The 19,498-nt window shown below is 44.2% G+C and overlaps 1 protein-coding gene across 2 annotated transcripts in view; it reads right to left on the bottom strand.

Moving 5' to 3' along the window:
• fto (FTO alpha-ketoglutarate dependent dioxygenase) overlaps positions 1–18,840 on the bottom strand; it is a 119,606-nt gene extending 100,766 nt beyond the window's left edge. For both annotated transcript variants that reach the window (XM_023429764.2, XM_087180217.1), the window contains exon 1: positions 18,748–18,840. In XM_023429764.2, the coding sequence (XP_023285532.2) occupies positions 18,748–18,825 (78 nt within the window). In that variant the 5' untranslated portion in view covers positions 18,826–18,840. The remainder of the gene's footprint in view (positions 1–18,747) is intronic.
• Between the last annotated feature and the right edge of the window lie 658 nt (positions 18,841–19,498).

Here is a 19,498-nt window from a genome sequence, read left to right as displayed (position 1 = left end):
TTAAAGGATGCACATGAGCGTACAGGCCTTCCAAGTTATTCTGGAAAAAAAAAAAAAGCAGACTTGCAGACAGTTGGAATCTAAGAAACAAAACAACATGCACTATTCATGGCCAGACTGCATTCAAAGGCTGTTGGAAGAAATTGACAACCTGACACACATTCATTGGTGTCAAATTCTAACTCATGACAGAAGCTCAAGATATCAAGGTGAGGCTCTGGGCTAGTGTTGTATGTGTATGCGTCTGTGTGTATCTGTATGTGTGTTTATCTGTGTCCCGCTGTGTGCCTGTATCCCGGCATCCAACTGCTGTAGATGTGTGCGTGTGTACACACATCTACAGTAAGATCATTACAGTTGGCTTTATTCAGAGTGGGCAAAGCACTACTCTGTACAAAAGCACAAAAGTGTGTCGACACACTGTACGAGTGTGTGTGTGTGTGTGTGTGTGCGCGTATGTGTGTGTGAGTAAGGCTCCCATACAGACACACATGCATGTCCTTCCTGAAAAACACACAGCCGGGGTAGCGAGCATGATGCCTCAACCCCAAATGCACACAACCAGGGCTGTCACACACCTGTCAAATACATCAAGCTACTCAGAAATTCCACAGAAAAAAAGAAAGACAAGAAGTTACCGGAGCCCTCTGAAGCAGATGGACTCTTGCAGTGTCAGAGAACCGCCGTGTCTGTCTTCCTGTCTCTGTGTCTGCGCCTGAAAACCATGAGGCGCAAAAAAAAAAAAAAAAAAAGGTCTGCGTTTCCACTCAGACCCAAGAAACGAGATTACCAATCCCATAATAACGCAGATACTTCACGGTAGCCGTGCCAACCGCCTGCACTGAGTGATATATCTGATGCTTTTTTTAATCTCTCTCTTCCTTGATGGGATTATTTCCTCAGCCGGACTGTTTATCACAGAAAAACATATTAGGTAGAATAGAACTCAATTGGTTTGCTTTGATCTTGGCCTATAAGAGATATCAAACTGTGTACCATATATTTATTAATTTCATTTATTTCCCATCTGTGACACTTCAACGGACACTTTCTTCAAAGCGTTCTTTGCAGAGTAGATTAATGTCCAGCGCTAAGCATCAATAGCTCAAAATAGCCAGATAACTCCGCTGCTGTGGGGATAAAAGCACTTCCAGTCTCACTTGTGTCTGCCCCAGAGGTTCTATCGGAACGTACTGGAAGTGGTACGACTGTTGAAGGAGGACACAAAAATTTTAGTGGGCTTGTCTAGATTTGGTTAATGCATCATAACTGAAGATAAAAAGCTACAATGTAGAGTAAGCCCTGAGGAGGGTTTTATGAGTAAGATTCTCCCCCTGTGTAGCCGTACTTCTCCTGTTTTCCTAAGCAGACTTTTTGGTCTTTTTGGTTTTTTTCGTCCCTTAAGATGAAGTGTTGTACCTCTTATTTGTGTGAAATCAGTATGTTTTCCTTACTCTACAATGTGAGACAAGAGGTACAGCATATTTTATTCAAGAGATCTGAGCAAAGAAGGGCAGCACCTCCATCAATACAGGTGCCTCAGAGTGCAGACAAGACAGAAAACCTCGGATCTCAAACGGGTCAACTCAACTGTGATGAGAGATAGCCGTGTAACAGAGCGCTGTGTTTAAACAGCAAGCCATTGGTACTTGTGTGACACCCAATTCAGAACTGGTCTTCTTCTGCAAAAGTGATGGTGAATCAACAGTTTTGACAAGCCGGCTGTAAAACGTCAGGACTCAAACAGACAGACTACCCGTGTACATCAAAGGCGCTTCCGCTATGCTCCATTTGGCACCGGATCGAAGAATGTAGGGAGCTCGTGCGAAGCGACAGAGGGTGCAGAGAATCGCAGGGAGTGCCCACTCCACTAAAACAATTGCATTTGGACTTATGATACATAAAAAAGTTCGTAGAAGCCTTTGAGTTCGGTTTGGAACATGAACTGAGGAAAAGATCATACACACGGAGAGCAATCTGAAAAAAAAAAACGAAATCCCAAAACCCTTCAGCTAACGATATTAAAGTTTGTTCCTTAAAGGTCTATATAGGTCAAGGTCTACCTCATCTTCAGAGTATGCCACTTACTTGAACCACAGTGAGATAACACAGCACCTAGGTGCCATCACACACATACCAGACACTTACACAACCACACATGCAGGGAGAGGTTGCTGCAGAGCTGTATCATTTATACCACGTTTTCTTTTTTTTTTATTTGCTATATACATCCATACTCCCTTTTTCACAAACTGAAAAACAGCAGCTCCAGTAGTAGTTAAAGCTTTCAACTATTTTCACCCATTATGCTTCTTAATTTCATGCATGTTGCACTAAAATAACATCCAGGGCAAAAAATTAACCACTTCTCACTTCTGACATTTTGTTTACAGCCACCTGTGGCATTCATTTATTTTAAGAATAGCAGCTAGAAGTTGTGACTCAGTGTGATGGCTAACTGGGCAGGCTGGTAAATGGCTAACTGGAATGTGTGGGAGTTGAACTCAGAGCGGGGGCGTCGGTAATGTGTAATCCCCATGTCTGAACACTCCTGCTCGGGACCAGGCCATGAATATGAATCGGACTGTGCGAGCCAGAGGTCAGTCAGAAGGATGTTGCCAGGAACATCTAAAACATTGGCTTTCAGCTACTTTTCTGTTGATATTATCCTGGGATGTATCTACAGATTCAGTTTGACATGTAGGTGTAAGCCATGTTTAATGCAAGGTAGTCCTTTCAAGCTCATGCAAACACAATGGATCAACATGTTTCTCATATAAACACATTGTAGATATACAATGCGTTCAGAAATGTTTCTTTTCTTTTCTTTTCATTAATAATTGGTAAATTGGTTAAAAAAATTACCCAGAAATAACTGAGGATGAATGCTACTTCATTAACCACTGCACATTTTTTTCAAATCGGTGAAGTGAACACTGTGTATATATCCACAGACACGTTCAGCATGTGTTCAGAGAAGGTCCACAGGTGGGGTAAGTGATGACAAATGGCAGACAGGCCGGCTCTGGCCCATTAATTGTTGTTGGAGGCTGAAGGCTGCGTTGTTCATTTCACCTCGCGACAGGTCGGCGGGGGACGTGATCATTAATATTAGAACATTCCCATCCATCTACCTGAACAAGCGGCCAGTCATTTAAAGGGCTGGCGCTGGGCAGACCTTTCACGCCCTGTTTATAACACTGATCTAAGCACATTACCAGAGCTGTGGGGGACCGCTGCCAGTCATTAATTAGATTCACACACACACACACACACTCACAATGTGAGCACCTTTATTGGGCCCCATTCACATTTGAAAAATGTCACATATGCGAGATAAGGTAAACTAACACACACCTGGTCTGCCAGTTTAACTAAACATCAAAAGGCCTGTCCTATTCTCTCTTTGTGAGCGGTGTGTACACTGTCTCACACACATACTTATTTAAAGCTACTCTTCCAGTCATCCCGGGGTACATGTAATTCTGTCAGGTAGAGAGTATGTGTTCATGTGAGAGAGAAAGAGATTGGGGGGGGGGGGGTGAGTATCGGACCTCATCTGTTTTTTGAACTCTCCCACTCTCCATCCCTCTCACTGCACCTGACAGGCTTACAGAGAGACGCAGGTTTCCAGATCAATCATTCAAAAGTATTTACAAATGCACAAAGCCAGACACAGACAGGTTGGCACATGGCCACTCTGTTTAAGTGCTTTTCAATGTGTCTGTGGTGTCAACTTCTATTTCACACTTATCTACACCTCAAAGGGGAAAAAAAAGATGTTTCTGTGACCTTTAGCAAGTGTCAAATCTGGAGAGAAAAAGAGGGAAAGAAGAGAAAGAGAGGAGGGCGATTTAAGAGATCTGTCGATGTATGCCTTACATAACCTTTTTATTTATCCGGGAGGTATTGACTGAGCATGCTCTTTATCAGAAACACACTGGCTGCTTCACACTCACATACCTACAAAATTTCACACACAGGAGCTGCCCAGTACATCTGAAGATTTCTGCTAGACAATAAAAAGTTTCTCTGGGGGTCGGACATCTTCTTCAAGGGTATCTTCATTTTAACACCCTGTGCAGGATTCAAACTCGCAGCCTTGTCATCACATGACCCATTTGTATGAACTCTTGGCTACCACCACCAACATGCAAGGGCCATTTGCCGCTTTGCCTTAATTGTTAGTTTGCGGCCGGGCCATAATGTTTCCATTAAGACGATGTCGATCGAGGAAAGCTTTTTAGTTTTCTCCTTCAAATTACAACATGCTTTCATGAGGTCAGCTGTTTTCCATGTGGAATGGCCAGTTTTAATGCAGACACAGTCCCTTGGTATTCAGGCGGGGTCCAGTTCAGCAAGGGGAAAGTCAGGGGAAAGAGTGAGAAAACGAGGAAGGGAGAGAGAGAGATGGAGGGAGGGGAGAGAAGAGAGGAAGGAGAGCGTTGATTGAAAGACTGTGATTAGCAGTTTTCAGCAGGGCACTAGGGCCATTGAGTTGTTCTAACAGGGTTGTCGCGTCTCGAGGTGCAGTCAAGGAGAAGTCAGTGCTTTAGAAAGCTCCCTCGATTTCTCCATTTTCCCCCCTCCCTCCTTCATTCGCTCTCACCACCCAGCCACACTTCTCCTGCCCCTCCAAAAAATCAATATGTCTGTGCAAAGTGCAGCTTGGCCCAGGGGGGAGGGCCGGCTAGTCGTAGGAGCAAGACGCGGGGCTTACAGGGAGGACAAGAGGTGTCCTCCAGGCCTGTCCCACAGGCAGTGTCAAGGACAGACCTCAGGACCAGAGGACTGAGGCCACCACATTGCCCTTCCCCTCTGTATCACGCCTTCCCTCTCTCTCTCTCTCTCTCTCTCTCTCTCTCTCTTTGTAGCCCAAGCTTGGCTGGCTCAGTGGGGCAGAAGAAATCGATAAGCAGGTGGAGCGTTTAAAATCCCCAGCTCCAGAGGCTGACGTTACGCTCCTCAGAGCCCAGCAGACCAACACATCGCTCAGGGTAGAGCAGCTGGATGGATGGACGTGTGGGTGTGCGGTGGTCGCACCTGGTCATTGAAAGGTTTGTGATTTGTGACAATAAACAATTCAATAGCACTTAGCCATACACAGTGTCTGAAGGGTGTAGAGCCAGACTCTTCACACACAGTGCCATTGTCTCAACATGTCACAGATCAGTAGCATTCAAGCAGGTCAGACAGCTACGGACCAACACACCCTGGAGCTATATTTAACCCAAAGGCAGTACCTGTATCACTACAGCAAAGATACACTGTTAGTTTTAGAATAAACCATTAGAAATGGCTTCAAAAAAAAAATAATGGCACGTACTATCATTGTCAACGGCGGTGTTCCTCATTTCCATACAGTAGGCTTGACGAAGACGCCTGTACATGATGTGGATGAAGTGTGCAAGGAGGATTTCAGTCCTGCCGCGTGTCTCTGTGTGTGAGTGACTGATCACAGTAGAAGTGGCTTGTGTCTCTAATCCAGTACCACTGTTAGACAGTGCAAAGACCCGGCTCTGTGTACCGCAGCACGGGCTGATCAAACCCATCATGTGACAAGCAACCTCTTCAAATGACGATGATTTCCCAGCTCTGTGTCCTTTCGGCTCCATATTAGATCATCTCCTGACACTACCGAGTCTGGTACTTCATCTGGGATAAAGATGATGTGCAATCCGACCCGAGGGGTTGGGAGTCAAGGGTAAACGAGGGGCTAAGGCAGGGGTACTGTGCCGAACTAGCTGACAGCTATGACAATTATCGTGTGGTATATTATAACCTTATGCTAAACATAAGATTTGATACTGTATGTTGCTTGACAAAACACTTCAAGGATATTTTACCATCAGCTCGGCTATATGTCACATTCACCACCGCATGAAATGAGCCATTTTGGAGGGAAAAAACATCAGCAGATCACACAACATATCAAAAATAGAGGATCCTGTCCACTTTAATTTTTTCCAAGCGCCGGCTAAAATTGCCATCCATCAAAATGTGACAAGCTGTTTTACTTTGCTGCAATCAACTCGATCGTGTGTTTTTCCAGCGACAACAAGGACAGCCTCTTGAATTATTTGTTGAGATGTATATTCGAATACGGTATAATTAACAAGCTAGAGCAGTGGCCTTGGTTTAAATACTGACAATCAACCTAAGCCATCAGAAAACATATGGTGCAAAACAGATGTGGACTGAACATCTAGGACAGGTCCAATTCTCTGTCATGTAATTTTTGACCCAGATAAACTGGCATTATGATTTGACCTCAGATTAATATTGAATTAAGGACTGAATATCATTTGTGGCTGTTTACACGGCATCGGCCCGTCTTCCTGGAAGCCTGAAGCAGATAAGTTTGCTGTAATGGCATTAGCCAAATCCTGAAGTATAGCAGACGGCACTTGTCTTGCTTGAGAAGCCACCTCATTTCTTTATTTATTTTTCCTTCACTCATTCTGAACAAAGGAAAATATTCTACCAGGAATTGAATGGCTTAATCCTCTTTTCACTCTTCCCAGTAGCTTGAATGGTGACAGATTAACATCCTGGAGGTTTACAAACCCAGCCATTTGAAAATGTAATTGCTGGCGCCACACCGCATGCATGTGTTTAAGTTGAGGGTTAATATTAAAGCTCAAAATACACACATGCACTTGAGTCAGGAGGGATGTGGCCAGACCCACGTCCCTTAAACCAGGCCAGGATGGACCATTCTGTCACGTACGTATCAGGGAGTCGCAAGCTGTCCCAAACCCTTGCTAGACGCCATAGTTACTGTTCACTTCTGCTAATTATTACAGCCAATCAGAGGGGTTAACGGGGCGGAGCCTGGCCAGACCATGTTCTGGGGCATTTAACAGCTGGCAGGAACGGAGGTGAATGCATTACACACTGCCCTCATCCAATAAAAATAAAACACCCTGACATCTGAGGTGTACTTAGCACAGAGGGGAGGGAGGAAGTGAGCGAGGCAAGGAAGGAGGGAGGAAGACAGGGAGGGGAAGAGAGCTGGTGGTGGGGGTGAAGGGGAGAAAGCATCTGATAACATGATGTCCAAGTGCCACCTAGTGACAACTTTCCAGCTTCTCTGCTCCTTAAGGCACCAGCGCATCAGGGGTGGGCGGGGGGTGGGGTGGTGGGCTGAACTGATGAAGTGACCCAGGACAGAGGGATTCAATATCAGTAGCATATTGTTCTGTTCGTTCAATCAAGACCTCTCAGGAAGCACAAATCCTTTCCAAAGTACAGCCTGAACCATTCATGTTTCAAGTCAAGTCTCAAAAGTCTAAAACTATGACGTTCAAAAATTATGTCGATTTTAATGACTTTTACATCTTGTTTTCCGAAACCCAATCAAGCACACTCTCCAGCAGGCTTCCTCAAGTGACCCCACTGTCTGTTCAGTTGGGGGAGTAAACCTGTAACACTGCACTGGTAGGCTGATGGCCCTGGGCTCCTAGGTCCCCTCCCCTCATTAGCCCAGGTATAAATCACACTCTGGCGGTGCCCAGAGGTGAGAGGGATGAGAGTTGAGGTGAGCTTGAAATAATGCTTATGTCACGGTGGGTCAGCCCTCCATTATGGCCGTTTCAAAAACTATTAATCTTGCTTGTAGTCAGTGGCCTAGAAATAATTACTTCATCTAACCCATGTAATACAGCATGACCAGCAGTCGAGCCTGGTCAATTTGAGGCTGGGGAGGCAGGATGGGGGGTAGTGGTGGTGGTGGTGGGGGGGGGTTGTGGAGAGACCAACAGAGAGAGAGGGGAAGAGAGAAAGAGGGAGGGGGGCAGCCACAAATTACCAGGCCCTGTCTCCTGCTACTGGGTGACTGATGTCCTGCTCACTTCAGCTGTGGCCTTTTACACTCTCAACACTGATTTAGATAGATACACACACAGACGCACTCTGAGAGGCAGATCATGTACAAGCACACATATGTACGCACATTAATGCATGATTAAATACACACACACACTTTGACGGAGGAACACACACAAATCACATTATTTTAAACAAGGGCTCCTACAGACTCACAAGAGATAATACAGAATTCAATTTGTTTTAGTTAGCATCCTAATAAAATGAGACCATCCACTGGCTACTGCTAAAAACTACATGATAATACATGAAATTCAAGTTTTTATATGATATGACAAGTTGTGCCACCTGCTATCCCACCTACACGAGCTTCGATATCTAATCTTGCCATTTAAAAGGTAAAAATGGCAGAAATGTATTTGGAAATCAACTATGTTGAATTTATACTGCAAAAATATGCAAGTGAAAAATATGCAAGTAGTTATCAGTCAATAATTTGAAAGCCAAGATAAAAAAGATTAAGTGATTGCACACGTCCATCTTCCTCCCCTCCTTTGCTCCTCAACAGTGCCCTCTGCAGTGGATCCACAGCTGCAGATACAATCACCTGCCTCCATGGTGGAGGATTAAACCAACCCCCCAAACATCACGGCAAATAGAAACACAATAAAGACAGCTATTGAAGAAACCCACACTGTGAGTAAACAGATGAGCTAGTGCAAACTCAGCCTCCATGAACGTCACAGGAAGTATGTATGGAATGACATAAATAAATGCAGCCCTCCAGTGGCTGTCACAGCTGGCATTGCAGGTGCAAATTTAATTAGTCAAGGTGAAGTCTCCCTTGTTGTCTGAGAAGGGGGGGGTCCTCGCCATGCACGACTGTAAACACACGCTATATCCTAATCAGGTGTCACCGCAGCGTTTGATCAGCCCGCGAAAACTTGTCACGAATCCCCGGCAGAGAGTGGGCCGAGGGGGAGAACAAAGGAAAAGAGCTGTCATGAGAGAACAGGGTGGTGGTGGAGATGGCAGAAGCGGTGGATGAAGAGAGTTTGCCCATTAGCAGTCTCTGTCGCCTATCTCTCTCCCACTCCCCTTTACGTCGCTCCTCCTCCAGTGCTCTTTCTTTCTCTATGTGGCTACCTACAGTACACACCTTACTGTGTCCCACCGCGGATCCACGCTGAAAAATCTCAACCACAGTTGTCATACTCATGCCTCACAACCACCAAACAAAGCTTCCAAAAAAAAAAAAGAAGAAAAACCCAAAGTAGTACACTACTTTTGTTTACCTCCCAAAAATCCACACATGTACAGGGATACAAGCTGTGCTCATTTTGTTTGTTTCAGGTACTATTCTAAGTAGTCGGGTCCTCCTGAAAGGCCCGGAGAACCATAGGCAGACGTGCAGTTCTTCTCCCGCCCAGCGCCACCAGGCTGCATCGAGGCAGTGCAGGAACACACACGACATTAGATACTGTTTACCTTTCAGTTTGGGTGATATTGAATACATTAGCCGATTGAACCTCATAAGAAACACAGGCGAGTGACAAGGCCCAATCGTCTTTGCGACTACCATGGTAACTGAGATTACAGGCTAACAAAGAGCAGACAGGGGGAAAAAATATTTAAAACCCGAATAGTGATACATAAATTAATTAAAGGACAAAAAAACAAGTGGAGAATTAAAGTTGGAACATCTGTCAGCGACTTAGCTTCCCAACGTAATACCAGTGTTAGAACATTTATACCCTTGAAGTTAATGATCCCCTCTTTAATTGACAGTCAAGGAAAACTGGCTGCGGCAGCATCCTGCCGAGACTCCGATAAGAGGCCCCCTTCCCCCCCCCAAAAATAAAATAAAAAAAACAGTTTAAAGAACCTTGGCACTAATCCCTATTGTCATCCCAGTGCAGCAGAAGGACTTACAAACACAGATAACTCTGCTGAAGCTGTCTATTTCTCAGGAGTTATGGGGACAGCCGAGCCGCTGCGCGCCTCGAATCAGTCACTCAGATTAGCCCAATCCCTCTGTGCTGTCAGTCAGCCGAGACACTAGCCTGTCATCGCATTTACATGAGTCCATCTCCTATGTGACAATGCCCCCTATATATGACAATGGCTGTGGGGAAGGGGTCCACTCGCTCGCAGATAGCGGGTGTACAGTATGGCAGACAGGCTGTTGTTGGATTAAGCTCATGGTGTGTGCTGTGCTCGTGTCTTCGCTGACACGCCAACAACAAGTTTAAGGAGTCTTAACCATTGCTGTTTTTCTATATTGGAGAGAATGTGGGAGATGTATGTCAGATGAAACGCACACATACACCTAGAACGACAAACAGAGACATACACACACACACACACACACACACACACACACACACACACACACACAGTGGGATAAACTTCAAAAAACTTAGAAGTACAGAATGACTGTTAAGAAAAAATACTAGCTTACCTAGTGTATGTCTCCCCAAAGTTGGCTTCAAGCATGACTTTAATCCACCTACTTCACTTAACATGATGAAGCTCAAAGAACAAAAGATAGAGCAACAGAAAAACTAAGTATGTGCTATAGAAAACATCTGGATCAGTCTCCATCTTCAATACACACAGTGGTGAAGGACCAACCCTGAAAAATATCTGTAAAAAGCCAAACTAGATAAGACACAAACTTTTGACTGTCAAATTAATAAGGGATTAGTTCCTGTGGAGTAGGAGTTTGTACTTTTAAATGAATGTGTGGTACTTGAAGGCACCTGAGAGCTCACACTGTGCTGACTGTTTTTTATGCTTCTGTGGCTCACTCCACTTCAAACAGTCCTGCAACAAATGACAGTGGATGCCCTCTACATAACAGGGCCAGGGCAAGCATGACACAGGGGTTGACAACTGAACCCTCAAACTCCCTAACCCCTACCCCTGCCATGGCACAAGCACACACACACACACGCAGCCCTGAAAACAGCCCTGACATGACCGCTCGGCAGCCCTTCCTAACCCCTCCTTGTGTTTTTTCTCTCTCCATCTCACTGGAGACAACCCTCAATTCAGGACCGTTTTAGCAAGGCAAGTGGATGTGACCCGCTGCCCCCCAGTCAAGCTCATCTGAATAAACAGAGTTGAAGAAACAGGCAGAGGAGGGGAAATCTGCCTACATTATGATAGGAAGAGAGAAGATGGGATTCAGCCAAGGGGCTCCTTTCTTTATGCACGTTTGATCAAGTGCTTGACAGCACCAGTGGATGGAATTACGGACTGTTGAACAAAAAGTTATGGTGTGGGTGTAAGTGTGTGTGTGCGTGTGTGTGTGTGTGTGTGTGTGTGTGTGTGTGTGTGTGTGTGTGTGTGTGTGCGTCTGTATGTGTGCACTTCAGTATGGACAGGTGGGTTTCCATGGCCTGACAGTGTTAGGCTTGTGACAAGCCTGCCGCACCACACCACCACCACATACAAAAGCGCAGCTCGCCCACCAGCCTTCGCAGTCCGTCACTCAGGACGGCCGAGGGAAGCGCCGTGAGAAGAGGTCAGACGTGGAGGAGAGAGGGAGGGAGGAGAGAGGAGAAGAGGATGAAAAGGAAGAGGAAGAAGGGAGGGCTGGTCAGGGGTTAAGTGTGGAGAAGACAGCGATGAAAGGCAACTGTCATGCACCAGTGCTCACCCAGGAGCACCTGTCTCGAGAAGAACATGCAAAGTGTGCCGGTCACGTCCTGACAATACCCCCACTTTTCTACACAGACACATAGATCAACCCACACACACACACAAACCCACACATACAAGCTCTGAGGAAAGGGCTGATGCTCCACCATTGAAAAGGCATCGCCTGTCTGACAGCATGCCAGTCAAGCTGTCATTGGCTCCTTCGCATATGCAAGGAAAAGTTAGGCTGATGAAGAAAAAACACACAGGTGCCCAGAGGAAGAATCACTGAGACATGAACAGACTACCTGAAGTGAGCAGACACTTCTCAAAGACTTGATGCTGGTGAGTAAATGCTGGAACGAGCAAAGCAAAGAAGTCCATGAAAGCAAATCCAATACAACCAGGACACCTACTCCACAATGGAAGTTGACGTGGTTACGAAAATCCTTGGATGGAAGCAGTTACCCAAAACACCTGACGCCATGAGGACTAAAACTCATTTTTCAAAACACATTTGGTATATTAGTGTTCTATCAGCTAATGTTGTCCTTGAGCTGTCTTTGTTCTTTTTTGCATTTGCAACCTTGGCAACGCTAACTCCTGCCAATTGAACAACATAGAAAATTGAACCCCTAAGCCTGATATACTTGTGTGTACATACACACACATACGTACATATAAACGTACATACATCCTAACCCTAAACCCATAGCCAAACCCTAAACACTAACACTAACATTAACTCTGACCCTAACCTGTAACCCTGCTTGTACATACATACACACATATGTGTGTATGTATGTACACACATATGTGTGTATGTATATACATACATACACACATATGTGTGTATGTATGTATATATGTATGTATTAATGGTGTTTAGCAGGGGAGGCCAAGTGTACCTTTTAGCTGGCTATGCTGGCTAATCTAACAGCAATACTAAAACCTGGCTCTAGCTAAGGGAGGCACTTCTTCTGTTCAGCCTCTACAAAGCACTAAGCACTGAGCTTAAAGCCAGGTATTTTAGCACATTTTCATTGCTCATGTTTATGGAAAAGAACTTATGATGTACAAATTAACAGTTACTATTTACAGCACCTTGTGAACCTGGTCTCCTGCAGCTTTTGTGAATGAAGGGTTTTGGACTTTCCATTGAAACCAGATGTTGGGCAGCACCGTAGCAGTAGGCCCTTTTATTGGAAAGGTGAGTCATTACAAAGGAAAATAAATTCACAAATAAACAGCATGAAGACGGCTCTGTCCTATGCAGGTGGCTTTGCACAGTGAAATCACTTTTATTGGAGTCAGCTAAAATTAGCAATAACCAGGGCAGTGAGGATGTATTCTTGGTAGAACTGATTATTACTGATATTTTTTGCTTTGAAGGCTGGAACTACATAAGTCTGAGGCAATATTACATCTGTAACTGTTCATTTTTCCAATGTGTGGTACTAAAAATACTTATTGAAGACTTTTAACACTTGTATGTTATATTCTCTTAGCATTTACACAACAGCAGCCTCACACACAATCGTGCATTCAAAGACAAACAAAAAACCACACCTCAGTCTTTCCCTTATGTCAACCTACACAATACCCAACACCTAGTGCACACACACCACCAGAATGCCAAACAAACAGAAATGGAAAATAACGAGTCATCCGGATCATAGCCTCGAGTAGCTAATGAACTCCCTGGAGGCTCTAGCCTCTGTGTATGAGGTGAGAGGGTCATTCCCATGTTTATTCAGTACTAGTCCAATGAGCCACCACTATCTATTGATTGAACTGATTATTCTGTGTCTCTCTTGTGACGGGACACATGCATGACAGATGAACCCTACTTGGGCAGGTCACATTCGGTGTAATCTCATTGAATCTGACGGCTGATCTGGTCGGCCAGTTTGCATGATCCACATCGCTGACATCTGTGGCTAATGCCTCAACACTAATATGAGGTGCTCGGTAGGGGCTGTCAGACACGTAAGCTGTCAAGGGCTGTTTGGACAATCCTAGTGACTGTTTCCATAGGAGAAAACCAACTGCGTGGTAAATGCTAAACACAGCAATATACCAAAGTATTGGTGCCTAAAGCAGTAATTCATGGGCAGAATATTTCTCGTTTTTAAAGAATCAGGCCTCTTTTTTTTTTTTTTTTATTTCGGAAGAATGTTACACGGACTAAAGCTGCTAGTAGATGGCAGCTGGTGGGTGGAGGAAACCTTTGCACATGACCCTTTCACTTACAGTATGACTCACTATTGTGTTCAATCCCACAGCCACACCACAGTGTAATGCCTAGCATAAGGCTATCTCTGTTATTCCATTTAAATGTACATTAAGATCACAGGTCCACAACCACATATGGGAGTCCGTGGCAGGTCATCTTAGCCATGTACTCTGAGATAATGCAGGGAGGGCCGTAAAAGTTGATATCCTTCCAGATGCAGACCAAATGTAGACACCGTGCACATTTAAAATGTCGTGTATTCGATACAGACTGCCATAAAAAAAAGGTGGTAGTAAATGAGGGAACGGCATGTATGGTTTCTCACATCCATCATGAGAAGCTAACTTAACCCTTGTATGGTTGATAACAGAATGTCATCAACAGAGAGGACCCTTTCATGGGTAATAAACACTAACTTGGTGTATCATTTAAACTTTAGGAAACAGCTCACTTACACCAAGTCACCAAATAACAAATAAATGATAAAATCAGTGAATTTAATAATTACATCACATATACAACAATCATCATTTTTAAGTCTAGGGCCTACCGTCCATCGCCCTTACTGTGGCGCTACAAAATTCAAAATGATTAAGGTCAAATTAGAGAATCTCCTACACTGCTGACTTTATACAAAGAATAATTCCACTCCTCCAAAAATAAACAGTACGATACAGTAAAGGCAACACTATAAATATCACAGCAAATGTATTGCAACTCATATCTCACATGTCAGTCTCACTCTAACGTAAGTTATGATAGTAATGCACCGAAGTGGAACATAAATACGTTACAGTTTTCGTATGTTGGCTGAGTTAGTGTATAGAAAGGCTTGACTAACCCTGCTGATCTATAAACAGCTCAGTCCAAATATATATGAGCCAAAGATCAAATAGGCAAGACAAGGTAAAGACATGTAGAGGAAAAGCTCAGTAGCAGACTAATCAGCCCCCTCTAACACTCAAATAGCAGATCAATGAAAGACCCGGGGCCTTGGGCCTGCACTATATTACACACCAAAACTTCATATTCATTCATTGATTTTACTTTTCAGAATAGTATATCATTGAACTCCAATGGGAGCGAAAAATAGAGGCTGGGGCTGAGGTCAAGCCTCGTGTGGACGGATGTTTGCACAATATTGATAGCGCACGCAGAAAGAAATGACTAAATATCTGGATCAATAGCTAGTTTCCATAGCCACGACAGGTTGTTCCAGATGGAAATATATAAATACGTCTTTGTGGTGCTGGAGTGGCCCTAACGAACAGGGCTAAATGTCCCCCTTAAGGTAAACTCTTTGATTAGCCAAGGCCAGAGGTGACAAGAGGGGTCTGCTGATGCAAGGATGCCACGCTTCCAATGGCCTGACGATGCTAATGCACACAGGGGCCCACTAAAGGGGCCAAGGACATGACAGGTCACAAGCCCTGGGCAAAGTGTTCTGTGCTACCTGACCCTCTTATTCATTTGTAATGATAATGGGTCCAGGCTACACTATTCTCAGTCATGTTCAAATAAGGCATACCATGAATCATTTATAAATCTCTGTTCTTATATTTTATTTTAATATTTCATGTGAAGCACACTATTCTAATTGTATTAATCAGAACTGAAACTGGGAGGTCCACTACAGTGAGGCCCAAGGAAATACATTTGCATGTGGAATTCTTCGGTTTTCAGAGTTAAATATAATATGTAAAGCACTGTGTAATCAAATCAGACCAATGGCCTGGTGAAAACCTTGCATCCTGCTGCTGCTGATGGCACAAGAGCCTCCTGTACTTATTTACAGTACAGCACAATTACTGAGAACAACACCCAACCTCACAGCTTCCCCTGCTCCACAGTGGCCAATGGGGCCATAAAGAGGGAGGAACCACATCATTGCCTGCTCCTTAATTAAATGAAAGCTGTTAGGTTCATTTGCCGTCTTTTTTTTTTTTTTTACACATTGAGCTGGCCAGCCCACCGTTGAAGACCTCCCAGACGCCATCCCTGCTTGGCCCTAAATCATGACTGCATAAACGGCCTGGCGGGTCCCTGCTGGACACGCAGCGGCCGCCCAGCGGCAAGGCCAGAGCAGGGCATGCGGTGGATCGACACCTAGCCTGCGATAAGTAATTCTGTAGAGGATTAGCAGCATGATAGCCTGATCAATACTGTGTGCTCAGGCCATTAGGAATGCAGCGAGGAAATGACCCCCTCCGGTAATAAAGCAGGGCATCTGGGTTCTCCTTCATTTGCCAGCTCCATTAGTGTAATGGTATCATTATCTGCCACAGCCGTATTTTTCTGAGGCCTGGCTTTTCCACAGCTCGACTGGCGGGGGTCTGATGAAGCTGTGAGAGCCCCCATGCCGTGTTCCCCTTTCTGCCATTCTACACAGAGTCTAGGTGTAAATCTAGCTCTGTTGGAGCTTATGTGGTACCCTGCCTTAGGTATCCATACCCATGTTTTATGTCAGCACCCAACACTATTTCTCCATTATTGGCTCATTAATAGAGCAAGCAGCATGTAGCTTGGGTTAAGATGGAGAAAAAGATGGCCGGCAGAGCACAAAGCTGCTGAATGTGCTGAATCTGACACCCCCCTCTTGCTAAAACACCAGGCCTGACATGACAGGACGTCGGCATTAGTCACCATAAATCGTTTCCTTTACACTAATTCACCAGCTAACATTTTGTGGGGGAGATTGATTAACCATGTCTGGATGTGTGGCCACATAATCAGCTTTTACCTCACTAGTTGTTAATTTAACAGAATTGCCAAGGGAAGCACAAACCATTTTAATGAGTGTTCAGAAATTAAATACCCTAAACAGCTTGCACTGGGTGACACAACCAGAGCAAACCAATGAGGCTGATCTAAGCAATGGGCTGGGCTGGGCTGAGCCCAGGACCTCACAACATCTGGTGACCCTGTGTGATCATTACTTAGCCTGCCGCTCACACACACACACACACTTCCTGTTTCGACACAGCACTTTATACTTGTCATCGCTGTCCAAATGGCGAGCTTGCATCAAAGACAGCATTAGAACATCGGGTTAAGGGACAGGGTCAGTGCTGCTTTCACACTTGCCGAGGCATGAGTGGAAATTCATCCTGTGATGACAAGACTGATAAAACATAATGAAATGTTTTCAATTCATTAGGGTACAAGGCGAGTTGAATGTTGCCATGTGGAGGAAACTCATGAAAATGTGGCTACTTGAAAACATAAGGCAATGCACAAACATATAAAGAGTCTGAGATGTTTCTATTTGAAACAGCAAAGAAAACAGTTAGTATGTCAAACAATGTCTCATCATCCATCCACCACAGCAATGTAAAAAACTAATCAGAATTATTTCAGATTTTTGAATTGAAATAAATGTAAATTACCATGGTTGGGGTGTGTGTCCTCCCCCCTCGGCAGTTAGGCCAATTTCCTATTATATTTCAGCTAAAAATAGATATACTATGGCATCCCACCTGTCAGTATGTTATACTGACTTGCTGCAGTGGGATTTTCTGAGGAGATTGTGTATTCATTTGGCACTAATCAGTTGGTGCTTGCATTCTCTAACTCAGAATGACAGTGGACCCGTCATAGCATATTTCTCACTATGTGCAGACACTCACTTACTGGATAAGGCAACCATCATATCCAAGTTATTAGTTATTATAGCAAGTGTATCATTATAAAGAACTATTGATATTATAAAAAACTGTCCAGAACGCACGGAGTTCCTTGCTTGGCTGCTCTACAATCGTACAGTCATTTTGCAATTACAATTCCTCTTGCTCATCCTTTTATTTATCTAAAGAGAAAGGAAGCTAAGCCATTAGGTCTGTGCCGTGCTGCTTGACTGCCTGAGGGCCAGCTGGAATGAGTTCTCTCTCTGAGCCACTCATCTGGCCGCCATGGCTGCTTTCATAAACAGGAGGAACCGCGTCCTACATAGTTTCACTGCTGTCTAACATGATCCAAACACATGTGCCACAGCAGACGACATCCAAGGCAGGAGATAAGAGGAGAAACAGACAGAGAGGTAGACAGACAGACACTATGACTATAGGCGAAACACAGCTCAAGATGCCTCAGGCACAGCTGAGTCCTTTCCTTCCTTTCCCCTCAGATTCTCAACAAACCACAAAAGTCAGGGTTATACAGCATGTGAAAGCCTGATTAAGCCCAGGTCAGCACGAAACACAGCTTATTGCACCAGCACACAAAACAGTTGGTCCTCACATGTTGTAGGCTCAAACACACCCTTCTCTGTTCACATCATGTGAAATATAATCCTGCACACATCTCACTTTTATACTTTAGCCGGTTATACAGCTGGCCTATTAACTGAGGATAGCCTCTGATTAACAGTAATCATAATATTAGCCAATAAGTTATCAGTTATTTACTGTACACCAGAGCACTGCCATCCACTGTGTTTACTGTAAAGCCACAAGCAGCTGCAGGCTGCTGGCCTGGCACGTTGCCAGGTCTGGCATGCACTGCACACTGACTTTACCATTTGTTTTTACTGTTGCACTGAGCTGTTCCGTTGATACTATACAATTAACACTTGATTCATTGTTCACTCTTCACAAGAGAATGACGCCCGAATTAAGCTCCGGCGCTGCTCTTGATTGTTTATTTGTTTGTTTTTTGACAACTGTAAATAACTAAGCTATGGAATAGTTTATGACTTTTACTATTTTCTTACAAATACCCTACAGGCTCTAATTCATATCGTATTTCCTCTAGATGTGGGATGTTGCCAAGACGTTACTCAGCGAGCTACAGCTATTCATCAGCAGTGTATTTACGTGATAAAACACCGTTTTAATGTAACTGTAATTCTTCATTGTGGTAGACTGGGGGGAAAAATGGAAAACACAATAAAGGAAACAGGCAAGGTGAGGTATGCGCTGACATTCGCGGCTTTCTAGCCTTCAAAATGCAGCCAGCAGCATCGCATAAGGAGCATTAGATATTCAATGAGCGACAGGGCTTAGAATTATGCCAGACCTAACGGAGAAAAACGCTATCAATACCTTTCTTCTCTTCTCCCCCTCACTGTCACCCGATCTTTTCATGTTCCTGGAGTTGTGTTTACACTGCCTCGCTTTCATTGGGGGCGACGTTGGTTGTTGTAGTGCTCGAGTAAACGGTGGCTCATTCTGTTTTCGTGTTAGAAAGTGAACAGGCACGAGCAACCCCTCGTGTTATTTCAGCCGGAGCACAATTGTTGATATTTTCGGTGTGAGATTATTTTTTGTGGAGAGATTCTCGGCGTAGATGCTTAAAGCGCAGCGACGAGAACTACAAATCCCAGAGCGAACGTGTGCTCGCGGCGGAAGCAGTTTAGGGCACGCTCTAGATGTTGCACTGCGCAGGTGCAGCGCAGGTACAGATCTACAATTTCCAGATATGCGGGTCAACATGGTTTTAAATCAGTGAAGATTTACAGCCCCTTTAAAATGGCTGTGACACATCAAAAAAAAGTATATCCTACTACACACCATAACAATATAATAATAATAATAATAATAATAATAATAATAATAATAATAATAATTGCAGTAAAGGAATACTTTGAAGTTTAAGATTTTTGAGGAAAAAGTTTTAAAAGAAAAACCTTCTCTTCAAAATATCCTGGTCTTCAACATGGATATTCCATATGCTTTCCCCTTTCTGTAAATCAAAAGCAGTGCCACTTTCATCTCAGACTATGTGTAAAAATAGCAATCACGCTTTGAACGTGCTCCAGCTCAAGTCCCGCCAACCTTCTTTCAACTCTTGCAT

The sequence above is a fragment of the Seriola lalandi genome, unplaced genomic scaffold (genome assembly GCF_002814215.2).
Source record: "Seriola lalandi dorsalis isolate HSWRI2012SDOR001 ecotype SW California unplaced genomic scaffold, Sedor1 jcf7180002054898, whole genome shotgun sequence".
Lineage (NCBI taxonomy): Eukaryota > Metazoa > Chordata > Actinopteri > Carangiformes > Carangidae > Seriola > Seriola lalandi.
This window is presented reverse-complemented; position numbering and strand designations above follow the sequence as displayed.